The sequence below is a fragment of the Bombina bombina genome, chromosome 1, assembly GCF_027579735.1.
Source record: "Bombina bombina isolate aBomBom1 chromosome 1, aBomBom1.pri, whole genome shotgun sequence".
NCBI lineage: Eukaryota > Metazoa > Chordata > Amphibia > Anura > Bombinatoridae > Bombina > Bombina bombina.
Genome location: NC_069499.1, coordinates 336,192,437 through 336,211,357, shown reverse-complemented (window position 1 = coordinate 336,211,357; position 18,921 = coordinate 336,192,437). Strand labels below are relative to the sequence as shown.

Here is an 18,921-nt window from a genome sequence, read left to right as displayed (position 1 = left end):
ATCAAAAATTCTAAGCTCTTGTCAAGTACTTCATTCTGTTCTTCGTCCTTCCATAGCGCAGTGCATGGAAGTAATAGGATTGATGGTTGCAGCAATGGACATAGTTCCTTTTGCACGAATTCATCTAAGACCATTACAACTGTGCATGCTCAGACAGTGGAATGGGGATTATACAGACTTGTCTCCGACGATTCAAGTAGATCAAAAGACCAGAGATTCACTCCGTTGGTGGCTGATCCTGGACAACCTGTCACAGGGAATGAGCTTCCGCAGACCAGAGTGGGTCATTGTCACGACCGACGCCAGTCTGGTGGGCTGGGGCGCGGTCTGGGAACCCCTGAAAGCTCAGGGTCTATGGTCTCGGGAAGAATCTCTTCTCCCGATAAATATTCTGGAACTGAGAGCGATATTCAATGCTCTCAAAGCTTGGCCTCAACTAGCAAAGGCCAAATTCATAAGGTTTCAATCAGACAACATGACGACTGTTGCATATATCAACCATCAGGGGGGAACAAGGAGTTCCCTGGCGATGGAGGAAGTGACCAAAATAATTCAATGGGCGGAGGATCACTCCTGCCACTTGTCTGCAATCCACATCCCAGGAGTGGAAAATTGGGAAGCGGATTTTCTGAGTCGTCAGACATTCCATCCGGGGGAGTGGGAACTCCATCCGGAAATCTTTGCCCAAATAACTCAATTATGGGGCATTCCAGACATGGATCTGATGGCGTCTCGTCAGAACTTCAAGGTTCCTTGCTACGGGTCCAGATCCAGGGATCCCAAGGCGACGCTAGTAGATGCACTAGTAGCACCTTGGACCTTCAACCTAGCTTATGTATTCCCACCGTTTCCTCTCATTCCCAGGCTGGTAGCCAGGATCAATCAAGAGAGGGCTTCGGTGATCTTGATAGCTCCTGCGTGGCCACGCAGGACTTGGTATGCAGACCTGGTGAATATGTCATCGGCTCCACCATGGAAGCTACCTTTGAGAAAGGACCTTCTTGTTCAAGGTCCATTCGAACATCCGAATCTGGTTTCCCTCCAACTGACGGCTTGGAGATTGAACGCTTGATTTTATCAAAGCGTGGGTTTTCAGATTCTGTAATAGATACTCTGATTCAGGCTAGAAAGCCTGTAACTAGAAAAATTTACCATAAAATATGGAAAAAATATATCTGTTGGTGTGAATCTAAAGGATTCCCATGGAACAAGATAAAAATTCCTAAGATTCTATCCTTTCTACAAGAAGGTTTGGAGAAAGGATTATCTGCAAGTTCTCTGAAGGGACAGATCTCTGCTTTATCTGTTTTACTTCACAAAAGGCTGGCAGCTGTGCCAGATGTTCAAGCATTTGTTCAGGCTCTGGTTAGAATCAAGCCTGTTTACAGACCTTTGACTCCTCCTTGGAGTCTAAATCTAGTTCTTTCAGTTCTTAAAGGGGTTCCGTTTGAACCCTTACATTCCGTAGATATTAAGTTATTATCTTGGAAAGTTTTGTTTTTGGTTGCAATTTCTTCTGCTAGAAGAGTTTCAGAGTTATCTGCTCTGCAGTGTTCTCCGCCCTATCTGGTGTTCCATGCAGATAAGGTGGTTTTGCGTACTAAGCCTGGTTTTCTTCCGAAAGTTGTTTCCAGCAAAAATATTAACCAGGAGATAGTTGTACCTTCTTTGTGTCCGAATCCAGTTTCAAAGAAGGAACGTTTGTTACCCAATTTGGACGTAGTCCGTGCTCTAAAATTCTATTTAGAGGCTACTAAAGATTTCAGACAAACATCTTCTTTGTTTGTTGTTTATTCTGGTAAAAGGAGAGGTCAAAAAGCAACTTCTACCTCTCTTTCTTTTTGGCTTAAAAGCATTATCCGATTGGCTTATGAGACTGCCGGACGGCAGCCTCCTGAAAGAATCACAGCTCACTCCACTAGGGCTGTGGCTTCCACATGGGCCTTCAAGAACGAGGCTTCTGTTGACCAGATATGTAAGGCAGCGACTTGGTCTTCTCTGCACACTTTTGCCAAATTTTACAAATTTGATACTTTTGCTTCTTCGGAGGCTATTTTTGGGAGAAAGGTTTTGCAAGCTGTGGTGCCTTCCGTTTAGGTGACCTGATTTGCTCCCTCCCTTCATCCATGTCCTAAAGCTTTGGTATTGGATCCCACAAGTAAGGATGACGCCGTGGACCGGACACACCTATGTTGGAGAAAACAGAATTTATGCTTACCTGATAAATTACTTTCTCCAACGGTGTGTCCGGTCCACGGCCCACCCTGGTTTTTTTAATCAGGTCTGATGAATTATTTTCTCTAACTACAGTCACCACGGTATCATATGGTTTCTCCTATGCATATTTCCTCCTGTCCGTCGGTCGAATGACTGGGGTAGGCGGAGCCTAGGAGGGATCATGTGACCAGCTTTGCTGGGCTCTTTGCCATTTCCTGTTGGGGAAGAGAATATCCCACAAGTAAGGATGACGCCGTGGACCGGACACACCGTTGGAGAAAGTAATTTATCAGGTAAGCATAAATTCTGTTTTTTGATCTCACTCCCCTTTCTTTTGCTCTCTCTTCCCTCTCTTTTGCTCTCTCTTCCTCTCTTTTGTTCTCTCTTCTCTCTCTTTTGCTCTCTCTTCCCTCTCTTTTGTTCTCTCTTCTCTCTCTTTTGCTCTCTCTTCTCTCTCTTTGGTTCTCTCTCCCCTCTCTTTTGCTCTCTTTTCCCTCTCCTTTGCTCTCTCCTCTCTTTTGCTCTCTTTTCCATCTCTTTTGCTCTTTCTCCCCCTCTCTTTTGCTCTTTCTCCCCTCTCTTTTGGTCTCTCTCTCTTCTCTTTTGCTCTCTCTCCCCCCTCTTTTACTCTCTCACCCCCCACTTTTGCTCTCTCTACCCCCTCTTTTGTTGTTTCTCCCCTCTCTTTTGCTCTCTCTCCCCTCTCTTTTGCTCTCTCTCTCCTCTCTTGTTTGCAATGCTCTCCCTTCTCATTGCTCTCCCCCCTTTTTTTGCTCTCCTTCCCCTCTCTTTTGCTCTCTCTCTTCTCTTTTGCTCTCTCTCTCCCCTCTCTTTTGCTCTATCTCCCACCTCTCTTTTTCTCTCTCCCCTCTCTCTGTTGTACTCTCTCCCCGCATCTCTGTTGCTCTCTCTCTCACGGCCATGGCCGCTCCCGCCACCATCCCAGCCCCCGTTGTGCCTGCATGCCCCGCCCCAGTTATGCCCAGCCCCACCCCAGTCACGCCCGACCTCGCCCCCCTCATGCCGCCCGTCCCACCTCCATCATTCCTACAGTTCTCGCGGTGGACAGATTAGTTTGTTGAAGGCCAGGTGTGTTTGTCCTCGCACAGTCTCTACTGCACATGACTGCTTCGGACAAACACACTTGGCCTTTTATATTATAGGATATATATGAAGAAAAACCTATAAACTGCCCCAAGTTTATTTATTTTTTTAAAACAGAGAATATTAAAATGGTTCTGGGTTTGGAATCCTTCATGGAGCTCTGTTAGATAATGTGACACACTACTTTGAATGTCTTCTCCAGATCAAACTGCTGATAAGCCAAGAGAGACATTCTGAGTGGTTTGCTAAATGTAATGACTATGCAAAGTAAACATGCAATATCCTAACATGTAAGCACATTGTGTATTCATCTTTTTTCCTCTTAGTCCAGGGGATTTACAGCTTGTCTTACTTTGATACCCGGCTGAGGTTTAAAAATCTGTTAATGCAAAGCAGTAACTATATACATAATATATACAGCTTACAGGACATCTGAGAGCCTGGCACAGCAAGACAGGACTGTAAATAGCCTTATTCGCATAGTGATGGCTATCAGTTCATAGTAATGTAGTGAAGCACAACACGTCACTGCATATTTTCATATTTTTACTCTCTGTCAATATAAAGGCAATACTATTTTTTATGGCTGCTTTAAAGGGACATTCTCATGCAAAAATCCCTGCAGTAGTTTGTATTCACCAGCCTTTTTCTGCTCAGGAAGTACAATACTTGCATTCAGTTATGCAAAAATCACCACCTTTTACAAATTAGATCATGTGATTTTTTTTATTACACTATCCCTTTAATGCACAAGATAAAAAATACTAAAAATGTGTCAGTTAAAATAAATTTTACTTAAAAATCTTATATAAAGCCTATAAAGCATCTAATATACTTTTTTACATTTTTTTTTTCATGTGTTTAAAAATATTATTCTTTAAAATGTAACCTAGCAGGGAATGAGGGCTGCTCACTACTGGCAAGTAACAGTCATTTATTTAGCACACTACTTTTCAAACCTGTCCTCAGGCCTCCCGAACAGGCCAGGTTTTCAAGATTACCTTGGGTGAGATCAGGTAAAATAACCATGGTTACTAATCAGCTGATTATTTCACCTGTGCTCTAGTTTAGAAATCCTCAAAATCTGGCCTGTTAGGGAGGCCGGAGGGGAAAGTTTTGAAAACCAGTGAATTAGATCCAGATCGTTTTATTTAAAATGAGTCCCTTTAATACAATGTTTCCCAAATTCAGTTTCTAGGACCCTTAACAGACCAGATATTCATTATATCTTAACTAGAGTGCAGGTGAAATAATCAGCTCACGCATCACCCATATTTATTATATCTTTATTAAGATATAATAAATATCTGGTCTGTTAAGGGTCCTGGAAACTGGAGTTGAGAAATACTGCTTTAAAAAGACTGAAAACACATTGATTTTATTTTTTATTTATAAAACATTTAGTTATTTATAGTAAAAACAACTTTGTAATATACCTTCATTATGTATTATTATTGTAGCTCTGAAAATTGTGAATTTCCTAATTCTCAGAGCTAAAAACACACCCTTCTGACTTCTCAAGGCCAATCCTGGTAAATCCAGTATCTTTACCTAATTGGCTTTATTAGATAACGATTTCAAAACAATGTGCTCTATACTAACATAATGACCGTGGCTAGTGGGTTTTCAGCTGCAGACTCAACCCACATTGGCTCCTCCAAGGCAAATGCTGGGTGGAGTTTGGTCATTGAAAAACTATTGCATCAAACAAGATAATGTGTTTAAAAAATATTTTGTCTTGTCTGATATTCTATAACAAGACAACAGAAGTGTTCAGAGACCTTTTAACCTCTCCCCCACCCCTTGATGACATTTTGTAACGTTACTGGTGTGAGAAACTGACCAGTAAAGTAGAGGGCATTGTTATATGGATGTTTGTGGGGGGTGATACATTCTTTATTGAATGCACAAATGATCTCCTGATTTCATTATAGCTTGATAATCTTCACATGCACACAATAGGCATCAGCACTAATTAGCATCTTGTATTAATAAATGGCTATTGTGCTCTACAGATTGAGACATTAAAAAATAATAAATATATTTTTAAATGTAAAAATCATTATCTAGTATTAGATGCTATAACTGATACTTCCTGACATTTTAATATGAAAGACTGATTAGTGTAGATCTTCTTTTGCAGTTTAAGGGACATATTTATCAAAGTGCATGATACACTGTCGGCATTTATCATTGCACAAGCAGTTCACCAGATAATCGGCTTATCGGTCGCTAGCAGGGGGTGTCAATCAACACGATCGTGTTCGATCAGGTTGATTTCTGTCCGCCACCTAAGAGCAGGCGGACAAGTTATGGAGCAGCGGTCTTTAGACTTCAGGCTCGTAGGAAACATTCGGAGCTTGATAATTCGGCCCCTAAGTGTTAAATTCAGTGTTAAATGCTTTACTCTTAATTTGATATATTAAAAAATGTGTCAGTTTTGCCACCTTAAGACTCAGGTCAGACGAGCAAGTTAAAGATTAGCTGCTCCTAGGTGGTAAGTCGCCATAGAACAAGCTACTGAGCTGTTGGTCGTTCCTTGTAGAGAGCTTGACTGTACATAATGGGCCAGATTACAAGTGGAGCTCTATCTTAACGTGTGCAGATAAAGGGGCAAACGTAAACGGGTACACGTTAAATAACCAGACATTACAAGTGGCTGGTTAATGCTCCCGTGAGCTCGCAGTTTCAGACCTCTGGTTAAAAAGAAAAAGTTGCCCCAATTGCCCTCCAAATTAAGAGGACAGTAGTTTAAAAAAAGATGAGCTTTAAAAAACAAACAAACAAAAAACTGCACAAAGCACTTTTAAGGGGTTAAAGTGAGGGTGTTAGAAAAAAACGGCACCTAAAGTGTCTTTATTTTCATTATAAATATATATGTATGTGCTTATATACGGATACATTTGTATAATATTCATATATATATTTATTGCTGCCCAAGGCTGTGCGAATTGCTCGCTGTGCTAGGTGCTTTGCTGGTGGCTGCCGGAATGAAAATGAGGCTCACATTGGAGCCCATGAAAGCACGCTTTCGTGAGTGCTTTTCTTCCAGGCAATGCAAACACGAGGTTGCGTTCACATTGTGCTTTACTTGTAATACCAGCGCATTTTTATTTAAATATCGAGCTTGTGTAAGTGCAAAAGTGCGCTACACTCATAATCTAGCCCAACATGTTTAACCTCAGCAAAGGTCAGTGATTGACAGCTATGCACATATTTTGCCATTGATTAGCTCAGCAGCCATATTCAGCTGAGAGCCAGTACTGTGAATATTTATTAATATACCATACAAATGAGGGGATTATTAGCAAAAACAAGTAAATTCAACTTTTGAAGCTATTACTAATCTTTAATGGTGAGAGTTTCTGTCTAACTGCACATACCTTGCATGTAGATTGCTCCCTGACATATGGGGATCGCTCACACAATGTGGGATAGAATGCAAGTGGAGCGCTAAATTATTGTGCTAGTTTTCGGGAACACAATAATTAACCAGCCGTTACGAGCTCATGCTCTCATGAGCGCAATGTTTCCTAGCTCATGTTCGCATTGGGATTAACATGCAATACCAGCGCACATTATCGTGTGCTAGTACTACAAAGTGGAGCGCTAATATCGCTTGCATGCAAGTGATATTTAACGCTCCACTTTTAATCCCCGAATGTGTGTATTATGCATGCAATACTTCCTCTAATTTCTTTGAGAAGGGTAAGCAAAAAGCTTGGCCTTTACATATTTTGGCAGTGACTAAAATGTATGTGTTCATTTGGCAAGATACACAATTTGTCTACCTCACATTAAGCAAAATATGCGAAAAAGTTATTTATACACAAACATACACATATATACTCATAAATACACACAGACACACACTCATACATACATGCACATACAAACACTCAGCACACACTCACACACCAGATGTCCCATGATATTAATGCAAATAATGTTATCTGCATTCATTTTTCTTTATGAACAAAGTTTTAAGGGACCCTCAGGAGTCCTGACCCCCAGTTTAAGGAGTATTGTCTAGGGGTTTAAATGTTTAGTGTGTATGGTTAGGTTCTTTATCAGCCACCAGAGGGCGACCTATTAGCATGTAAAAAGCAGGAATAACCAGTGTGACTACAAGCTTCCATACATAGACCTGCTGTATTGTTTGGATGCTTTTATGTTATCTTCTACAACATGTTTAGTTTATATTTCTCAGAGATTGAAAAACCTACTCTTAGTATCTGGCACACAATGAAATCTTTCTTGATTTTTTATTTTTCAGTAATGTTCAAGGAGACAGTCAGACCAGCATCTGTATTACCATTGAACCGGGCTTGTTGCTTAAGGGTGATATTTTGGTAAGATGAGCCTTCCTGTGTGTGTCATCACTTAATGATCTATCTCCTTTTTACAACAGGTGCAGCATGAACTGATACAAACACTTTCTCTCTGTTGCCCATTTGTCCTTTTTTTATCTCTGCTCTCCTTTGTATTTTTTTCCCATAACTTATCTTTATTTTAGAATTATATTAAAGGGACATGGAAGTTAAAGGGACAGTAAACCTTTGAGTTATTAATATTAAATGTTTAGTTATGCATAGTAAAATAAATCTTTAATATACTTATTTTGCCCCCTCATTTCATGTAATTTAGCTCTGACAATTGGATTTTCTAATTCTTTCTTCTCATCGATTACCCTATGGTTTTAACTGATTACAAATGCAAAACAATACACTTCATTCTAACAATATGACTGGGGATAGCCTTGCTGTCTGCAGACTTCAAGACTGGATTGGTTTCTCCAAATAAAGCAATTGGTGGGTGGAGCTTGGCTGTTGTACAACAAATGCAGCAAAAAATATGCTAATTTTGCTAATATGCTATTCTGTAGCAAGACATCAGACGTGTTGTGCAAATGCAAGATGCCTACTGTCCCTTTAATAGTAATCTAGGGCTGTAGAAACTCAGTATACTATTACAAAGTAGGCAAATTGTGTTAAGGCTGCTTTAGTTTTTTAGTACTGAGATCAGTACCTCTAAAACCCAGAATATTTTGCCAGCCGGGTGGCATTATGTAGTATCTGGGGGGCAGTGTAATATTTTCTAATATTATATCATTTTCTGCCAGTTGCATAAATTGCATAATTTAACATAAATGTATTAAAGGGCCATTATACCCAAATGTTGAAACACTTGAAAGTGATGCAGCATAGCTGTAAAAAGCTGACTAGAAAATATCACCTGAACATCTCTATGTAAAAAGAAAGATATGTTACCTCAAAAGTTCCTCAGTAGCCACATCCAATTGTAAGGACTTCTAAGCAGCAAATCAGTATGTCTGTCCCGGGACAGCTAAGGGATTGAGCCTTGTGCACTCTCATGTTATTTCCCTATTCAGTTTAAGGAAGTTAACTATGAAATCTCATGAGAGTTAAGTCAAATCTTATGAGATTACAGTAAATGATTGGCTGCAGTTCATTTCTTCATTTCTTTATTTTTTTACCTGCAGCTGGGCAGCAGCAGAATTATAACTTTTTACACAGAACTTACTCTGCTGAGCTGAGGAAATTGTGAGGTAAAATATCTTCCTTTTTTACATAGAGATGCTCTGGTGATATTTTCCTGTCAGCTTTTTACAATTATACTCCATCACTTTCAAGTGATTAATTTATCATATGAATATTATGTCCCTTTAATGATAATTTGTGCAAGACAAATTATACATTTTAAAAATTTGCTAATTTTAGCTTAATATTGGCTAAAATTTAAGCTGGGTGGTCAGTAAAATTAGCCAGGTGGTGCACCCACTATTAAGGTCCTGGAGAGAACAATGGACTTATTGGTTATTAAGCCTGTCAATCATGTTAGTATATGTTGTGAACCCACCAATGAAATGATTTGTGTATCTGGTGCAAATCTTGGCTACATCACTCTTTAACACTCTAGCCCAGCATCAAACTGATTGTTATGTCCATTACAGACAGAAGGCCAAGTTATTTTTTAGCCTGACCTTTCTAAATATTGAGATGTGTTGGAATAGATGTCAAAGGAGAAGGGGAGAAATAAAAATACAATGTCCTCTTTGTCAGTCTGCTGATGGTGACCTTTGCTGTTCTTGTCTCTGCCCACTAACTAAAGCTGGATCTATAGCCTGAAGCATTAACACTGTAGTGTGTTTTTGATACAGTGCAAAGGAGATGCTGATGCCCTTTTATAGGCTGAATGATCAAGATAAGAAAAGGCTTGGGCTGATTGTTAGTATAATATATATTACCCTGTGTCTGCACTGCTAAACATATATTTACTATAGAGGTTTGATGTTACAGATCATACTTAAAGGGGCAGTATACACTCATTTTCATATAACTGCATGTAATAGACACTACTATACACTACTATAAAGAATAAGATGCACAGATACTAATATAAAAATCCAGTATAAAACTGTTTAAAAGGTTACTTAGAAGCTCTCAGTTTAGCTCTATTGAAAAGGATGCTGGAAAGTCCACTGCAAGTGGCAAATAAGACACTCCCCCCCTCCCCCTTCTTTTGCATATGAAAAGACCATTTACACAAACAGGAGCAAGCTGGAGAAAGTAGCTGACGGTATTCACATAAAACTTTGGGGCTTGGTTAGGAGTCTGAAAATCAGAGCAATGTTCTTTAAAAATAAGCAAAACTATACATTTATTTTAAAAAAAAAACTTTATGGGCTATATAAATAGATCATCTACAAAGCATTTATGCAAAGAAAAAATGAGTGTATAATGTCCCTTTAATTATTCTATGTCTTATCCAATGGCTGACAATCGGCAGCAATCACTGTAACTCTACCCTTGACCACAGTGACATCCCTTGGTGACATCTCTTTGTTCCTTGATCACAGAAAAATGGCCATTAACTTGACCCTTGCTCACAGACCTTATGTGATCACAGTCCCTCACACCTCGTTAAAAGTATTTCAGCCATGCACCACAATACCTTGGTTGCTGAACAATGTATTTCAACCTTGATCATGGTGCTGTGCCTAAAACTCAGATTTTTTTTATTTTTATTTACTATGTGTTAAATGGCCAATAAAGCCAAAATGATTTAGATAGAACACATCATTTTAAACAACTTTTCAAGTTACTTTTATTATCTAATTTGCTTTGTTCTCTTGGTATCCTTTATCTAAAAGCATACCTAGGTATACTCATGAGCAGCAATGCACTACTGGGAGCTAGCTATTGATTGGTGGCTGCACATGTATGCCTCTTGTCATTGGCTCACCCAATGTGTTCAGCTAGCTCCCAGTAGTGCATTGATGCTCTTTCAACAAAGGATACCAAGAGAATTAAGCAAATGTGATCGTAGAAGTGCATTGTAAAGTTGTTTAGAATTATAAGCTCTATCTGAATCATGAAAAAAATTTTTTGGCTTTGATGTCCCTTTAAGCTACTTCAAAACAGGTTGCAAGCTTGCCCTCCTGGAAAACCCCCATACAAGTCTAGTTACAGATACAGCCAGTCACACGTATAGCGCTGCCCATTTGCTCCCCAGCTGTATCTTTATATGGATGTGCACAGGGGCAAGTTTTACTATTTATCTAGCCTTTTTTAAAGGGACAGTCAACACCAGAATTGTTGTTGGTTTAAAAAATAGATAATCCCTTAATTACCCATTCCCCAGTTTTGCATAACGAACACAGTTATAATAATACACATTTTACCTCTGTAATTACCTTGAATCTAAGCCTCAGCAGACTGCCCCCTTATTTCAGTTCTTTTAACAGACTTGCATTTTAGCCAATCAGTGCTCACTCCTCATTAAATTCAAGTGCATGAGCTCAATGTTATCTATATGAAACACATGAACTAATGCCCTCAAGTGGTGAAAAACTGTGCATTTAGATTAGAGGCGGCCTTTAAGTTCTAAAAAAATTAGCATATGAACCTCCTAGGTTTAGCTTTCAACTAAGAATACCAAGAGAACAAAGCAAAATTGGTGATAAAAGTAAATTGGAAAGTTGTTTAAAATTGCATGCCCTATTTGAATCATGAAAGTTTCTTTGGGACCTGACTGTCCCTTTAAATGTTAAACACTTAGTAGAATAAAGGAACATGTTGAAATGTAAAATCCTATAAATATAACATTTACAATATCATGCCCCTTTAATTCAACCCATGATTGCTTTAACTCTCCCACCAGTAACCCCAGTTAGTTATTCAACAGAAAACCAGTGGCATAAATGTGTGTTATCTGCTTGTACAGCTCAAATGTTACCACAAGAAGTTCCGCAGTCCAACCCGAGATGTCATTTTCCGTGTGCAATTTCACACATGCGCCATCCATGACCTGGGCATAGTCTTTGGAAAGGAAGATCTGGATGATGCTTTTAAAGGTACGGTATGTAAACATGCTCACATTTACACGCTCTCTGTGATTTTACCATCAAACCGACATTGAAGTGTTTTTTTCTTTATTCATTGTATTTAAACACAAAATCCTCACTCTGGCATACAAAGCTCTCAACTGCACTGCTCCCCCCTACATCTCAGAACTTGTCTCTAGATACTCTCCCTCCCGTCCCCTTCGATCAGCTCAGGATCTCCTCCTCTCTTGTTACTTCCTCACATTCCCGTTTACAGGACTTCTCCAGACAGGCCCCCATCTTTTGGAACTCCCTGCCTCGCTCCACAATACTCTCCCCTAGTTTTAACAGCTTCAAGCGCTTCCTAAAATCTCTACTATTCAGGGATGCATACATCCAACACTAACCTTTCCTAACGCCATTGCTTTCCCCCTGAACCCCCCTGTAAGCCTATGGGCCCAGCTGTTTGCAGATCGCTTCAATAGAGCCGACTACAACAGTGAAACTCTCGGCAGGGCCCTCTATCCACTTGATCCCTACAAAAGCTATCGTGTACACCGACTATGTTTATATATATATATATATATATATATATATATATCCACTGTGCAATTTGGAAAATCAGAGCACAGCTGGATACACACATTTAACCCCTTGGTTGCCACACATTTTATATTACACATTTTATAGCCGCTATTTCCTGCAACCAAATATGCTTATTAAATGGTTTAGGTTCTAAGATCTAACTCTTTAAACCTACAATATACTTTGTACAGTCTAGCTGCTCTAGAAATGAACAAGTTCATTGTTAAATAATTGTTAGTTTTATCTGTTCGCAAACACAGTCTATATGAAGTGAGATTTTATAGACAACACCCAACTTTTATGCACAATATATATTTTTTTTAAATTAAACTGCCAGTGTTTAAACCCTGCTTTTCAGCAAAATCTCACACAGTGTTTAAGCTTAACGTTGACATGTAAATGAATCCTTCATTCTTTAGTTCAGTCAGTTTGCAGTTGTTTCAGGCTTGGCTTTAGTTTAAGATGTTGCTGACAACCTCTAACCCTTGACACAGAACCAATAATACAAGCCGGTGTTTCACATTTTTATTTCACTGTAGGATGCATCTCAGAACGATGTGAAGTCCAGTACCCAAATATCATTTGCCATAGATCTCAGTTCTGTATGTTATGGCTGTTTTTGGGCATATGACAAAAATAAATGAATAAATAATGTAGAGCAGTAATTAGCAATTCTATGACACTGTCTTCTTATTGCTTAGCTGGTATCTGTGGCGCTTATAAAAGGCATACCCAGATACCGCTAATGCTATCAGTACTACAGCATCAGCAACAACATAACAGGATGATATATGCTTTATTATTTAACTGTTTCATCAGAATTGAATGTAAGATAATGCTGTTCTATCAGAATATGTTAACCCCTTAAAGGACAAACTCTGTTCTGCAATGTTATCGAAATGATATCATCAAAACAACATGTAATATATTGCTGCAGCATTTATTTACATTATTTATTTATAAAATACTTTACCAGGAAGGATACACTGAGATTTCTCTCGTTTTCAAGTTTGTCCTGGGTCCACAAAACATTGTACAATAGAATACAAAAACAATATTAATACACAATATATGCAAAATTTAACATAGAACATATAGGAAATATAGAATCAACCATGACAGGTGCATTCTGTTTTGAGATATGTAGAGAGGGATCTCTTAAAGGATATTAGGCTTGGGGAAGGTTTGAAAGTGTGCGGGAGGTTGTTCCATAACTGTGGCGCTCTGTAGGAAAAGGAGGACCGAGCTGCTTTCTTTTTGTATTGAGGCAAGCTAAATAATGTGCTGGTACTGGATCAGAGGTTATGGGAGGTGGGAACAGCTGGGGAGAGCATTCTGCTCAGGTATGGTGGGAGCTTCCCAGAAAAGCTCTTAAACACAAGACTGGAAAGATGGAGGGTGCGTCTGGATTCCAGTTTATTTCTTTTAGCATGTCACAATGGTGGGTCCTGTAGTTACATTGTAGCACAAAGCTGCAGAACGAGTTATACAATGTATTAAGTTTATTAAGGTGAGTTTGCAGTGCAGGTGCATATACTACATCCCCATAATCAATGGTTGGCATCAACATTTGCTGTACAATCTTTTCCTTTACTGTAGGGCTGAGGCAGGATTTGTTTCTGTACAGGGCACCTAGTTTTGGATAGAGTTTAGATGCAAGTTTTTCTATGTGGAGGCCAAAAGGTAGATTGGGGTCTAACAACATACCCAAGTATTTGAAAGAGTGGACTGTGGTCAGTGTGCAGTTTGATTTGTTTTGATGCATAGATGGGAATTTTGTAGTTTGTGTAATTTAGGTACAGTTTCAAAGATCATTGTGACAGTTTTGGTCTTGGAGCACTGCCTCAAGCTGCGGTAGATCGGATTTGCTTGCAAAGATTACTGTGTCGTCTGGGTACATGTGTACAGTTGAGGATTTGCAGACATTTGGCAGATCATTTATAGATAATGTGAATAGTAGGGGCCGAGAATGGAACCTTAGGGAACACCACATGTGACTGGGAGAGGGAGGGAGTCACTGTCAGAAATGGAGACATATTGTGATCAATCCGATACATGTGATCGAAACCAGGTTAGCGGACAATTACCAATATCTGAGTTTTTTAGTTTGAGCAGAAGTATGTCATGGTCTACTGTGTCAAAGGCCTTTGCAAAATCAAGGAAAATTGCTCCACTTAGGTCTCCTTGTTCCATGCCTGTTTGGATGTTGTTGCAAACTTTTAGGAGGGCAGTTGTAGTGGAGTGATTCGGGAAAAATTGATTGATCAGGGGTCAGATAGTTAGATTGTTGGTAATACTCACATAGTTGTGTATGGACGCATTTTTCTAAGATTTTTGACAATACTGGGAGCGATGATATTGGGCGATAGTCAGTAACCAGGGTTAACTCACCACTTTTATGGATGGGCACTACTCTTGCAGTCTTCCAAAGTTTGGGTATGTATCCAGACACCAAGGATTCGTTAATTAGGGTTGTAACAGGTTTAGCAATTGCCAGTGCACTGAGCTTCAACAGCATTGCTGGGATTTGATCAGGCCAAGACTGTTTTTTCAGTTTTAGATTATTAAGGTGTTTCTTAATGACATTGATGGGTACAGGTCTAAAATTGAACTTCTCTATATTGGGTCTTTGCAGATTTAGTGGGGCCTGATCCACATTTGTAGTTTCAGGATGTGTGTCATTTATTAGTTTGTCAATCAGGGTGGTGGAGCATCTGACAAAATAATTGTTAAAGGCATTTGCTACTTCTAAGCGAAGTTGCAGGGTTTGGTTGTCCACTTTGACAGTGGAGGGTTGGAAGTGGATTGGGGGAGTGTGTAAGTTATTTATGACTTTCAAAAACTTTCTAGGGTTTGATATGTTATTGTTCCAATTTTCACAGAAATATTGGGCCTTGGAAATTTTTTTTGTTTAGTGCATATATTTCGCCATTGTCTATATACACAGTGATCGTTTATAAAACCAGTAGGCTTGAACTTTGACCTTAATGCAGCCTGAAACTGGTACATTTGAATGAGGTCAGCTGTGATCCAATTCATATGCGCTCTTTTTACTCTCACCTTACGCAGCGGGGCATTCAAATTCCAAACTTGTAGGAGTTCGGGCTGAAAGAGTTCAACTGCAGAGTATAAATCTGGAATTAGGTTTAATCTGTGCCATGGGAGGTTCTTGATGTCATTTTGAAATTAATGAAGATTACATTTTTTGAAGGACCTGGTGATTTTAACCTTGGGAGAGGATTTAGTAGCCTTTATTTTGCGCACGCAGTACACTAAGCAGTGGTCACTGAAACTGTTAGGGAGAACACCTGCCTCCTGGACTCAGTATGGAGAAGTGGAGAGAATCCAGTCGAGCAGGGTGTGGTTATGGCTTTTAATGTTTATGTGAGTCGGGGAGGAGATTAATTGTGTTAGCTGCAAAGTCTTAAACGGTGAGCAAGAACTATTGTTTTTAGGATTCAGCCAATCAATATTAAAATCTACAAAGACCAAAATTTCACTTTTTGGGGTTTGAGCTATGGTTTCACTAAGGAGATGGGCTATGTCAGAAAGGGAATGCACGAGGGAGCTAGGTGGGCGGTAGATTCCTGCAACAATGATTGATTTACTGCACAGGATCTCAATTGTGCCAGAAAGGAAATCAAAGGTGGCAGGAGATCAAAATTTTTGTAAGGGGGTGTACTTTATGGAATTGTCAACATAAATTACAATCCCGCCTCTTTTTGCTCTGTCATTTCTGTCATTTTGTCATTTGGCATGAGTACCCATGTATTGCAATGGCAGAGTCAGGTATTTTTGCAGTTAGCCACGATTCAGAGATTACAATGATTTTGGGCTTGTAATGTGAACACCATGCTTGTAGTGCATTGATTTTTGGTAGTAAGCTTCGGATATTACAGTGCACAAAGGAGAGGCCTTTTTTAGCTGGATGGCTAGGAATGGAATTTGTTGGGGGACCAGGGTTAGACTCTACATCATTTGCAAGAGCAAGTAACATAAGGAATAGGAATTTGGACATCATTTTTGTTTGGCCATAAAGTGAATGGGATACTTGAATGGGATGTGAACAAAATTTGAGTGAGAAAAGGGTTATCACGAATAACAGTATGGTCATATTTGGATTCATGTTAGTGGTATGAGGTGTGTAGATGATAATAAAACACAAATAGTAAAAAATAAAAATTAAAAAAGAGATAAAAATATATAATATTGATGTGTGATATATAGCTACTTGTAGGGAGAGAGGGTATTCTATAGGGTTAAGTGAATGGAAGGATGTGCTGATCAGTGTTTGCACCTGTGATATCAGAATACTACTCAATTCAACTGTCTTTGGTAAACAAGCAGATAACCCTTAAATGTTAGTCACTAATGTCCTTGCTATGGCTTTTTGGTGAAATGGAATGTCATAACCTCTGTTTATGGCAAACACCTTTCTCATCTTCAAGTCAAATGACCTGACTCTGCACTGCAAGGCAAATTACTGTAAAAAGTTATCTTATTATGGTCTGAGGTATTGCATGCAATCGTTTTGATAAGAAAGTTGCTAAATGGCATGTACTTTATTTCAAGAATTTCTAAACTATGTTACAGTCTTGTTAAACACTTCACATAGCTTGATAAATAGTATCAAAGTTGAATAACAATTTCAAAAGCATTTAATGATTAAAGGGATATTCTTCTGCAAAAAAATGATTTGCTCTAATTTGTAAGTGCCTATATTTTTTGCATTGATGATCTTAGCTCAGTCACTATCTGCTTATACATATAGGGGCATATTTTAGAAAAAATTGCAGAGTTATCATTATAGGTTGCAAATTAGGTCATATTGAAAGCTGCTGACCTTATTCGATAATATTTAATTAAACAGAGAAGAAAACACTGATATTTTGAGGGAGGTGCACACATACAGTATACCTAACTGCATTTATGCTGGCATTCTCTGCCTACGTGATCATGATGCAGTTATAAGGCAAACAAATAGACAATATACACATTTTTATTTCTATTTTTTTTATCTCTTTACAGATGAAAGGTTTCCAGAGTATGGCAAGGTGGAATTTGTTTTCTCATACGGTCCAGAGAAGATTCAAGGTGGGACCTTATCTCAATTTAGCTCAGGTGTCAGATCACTGTTTAATACTTTTGTGTTTCTGTAGATATCAAAGAGAAGGATTTAACGTAAATCTAAATAAATAGAAATAATGGTACATTTTTTATTATTAAGATTTCATGAAGTTGGTTTTATCTTTCCTATAAGAAATGTATGAGACCAAATATTAAAGTCTAGAAAAAAATAAATGAATAGAAATGTTACTTTATATATGATGAAAATTCTTTTTTAAAATAGAAATGTCATATTTGTACAGCTGTTTGATTTCGAGACAGGGAACTAGCCATTGATTTGGTAATAAGAGCATCATAATGTAGAAGGTTTTTGTTTTGTATATTGAATAACAGCCTGTGTGTGCGCAGCATAAAACAGGTTGCAATATGATTATCCAACATCAGTACATAGTGTTCCAGGGATCGACTGGAAAAGGATGGGCCTTGAAGGCATTTTTTCAGAAGAGAAAGCTGTGGCCTCTTAGCCCCACCACAAAATCTTTCCAGTCACGCGGAAAAATAAAATAGAGCATTTAGCTCTGTGGAACACAACAAGACCATGATTTAGTAAATGTTTAGACCACACAGACAAACATGTTTAACCAGAGGACAAAAATACATTTCTTGGAGAGCATTTACACCTATTGGTTACATATCGACTTTAGGAAGCACCAGAAATATGCCATATAGTAAATCTATTTGCAATGCTTCATCATTAAACATCATTATCTATCTCTGTTAGGGATGGAACATTTGGAGAATGGGCCAAGCGTTTCTGTTGATTACAACACCTCTGATCCACTCATCCGCTGGGACTCTTATGATAATTTTAATGTCCATCGAGAGGACAGCCTGGAAGGTATGGTTACAGCTATACTTCTGCACCATGTGCGCCAACAGTCTAATGCTCGTCTGCCTGTTTATTATACCATACACAGCTCAATATCTGTCCATAGTATGTGAATATGATGCTAGTTATGTGCAACATCACTTTATATAACAAAGAGCTGTAGGAAGAGTATATTACAAATAGGTATGTGCTATGGAATACATAAACCAGTGCTTGACAAATGTGTTTAAAAATTAGGAGCCAGTAAGAATATTTAGGAGCCAGGCATATTTTTAGGAGCCAGACCGTTTGATTTGTATATAGATATATGGAGAATAACCCAAAAAGTTAGGAGCCAGGGGTAAAATTCTAGGAGCCAGTGGCTACCAGGCTCCTGGGTTTGTCGAGCCCTGACATAAACTATGCTTTTTTAAACCAATATCTCTAGGTTTGTTAAGTTAGGTCTTCAGTTTTTCTTATTATAATAAAAGTTGTATTTATCTGTCTAACAAAGTGCTACTTTACCCAATAAAATAAATACCAGGTTGATATATAACATAATTATATAGTGAAGGGTACCACTAAATATCCCACGTGGACATTTTAAATGTAAATAGTTGCATTAGAAATATAAGAAGAAGAATTTTTGCAATGTACTTGTATTCTCAAATTTACTTCTGTTAAAATCTGTCATTGCCAATACAGAGGTAGGATGCATTCATATGTTAAAGCC

General features: G+C 38.6%; 1 protein-coding gene across 4 annotated transcripts in view; it reads left to right on the top strand.

The window, feature by feature from the left end:
* TNS1 (tensin 1) overlaps positions 1 to 18,921 on the top strand; it is a 403,399-nt gene that overhangs the window by 210,583 nt on the left and 173,895 nt on the right. For all 4 annotated transcript variants that reach the window (XM_053698119.1, XM_053698118.1, XM_053698117.1 and 1 more), the window contains 4 exons: positions 7,598 to 7,673; positions 11,569 to 11,698; positions 17,282 to 17,347; positions 18,102 to 18,218. In XM_053698119.1, coding sequence (XP_053554094.1) covers positions 7,598 to 7,673; positions 11,569 to 11,698; positions 17,282 to 17,347; positions 18,102 to 18,218 — 389 coding nt within the window. The remainder of the gene's footprint in view (positions 1 to 7,597; positions 7,674 to 11,568; positions 11,699 to 17,281; positions 17,348 to 18,101; positions 18,219 to 18,921) is intronic.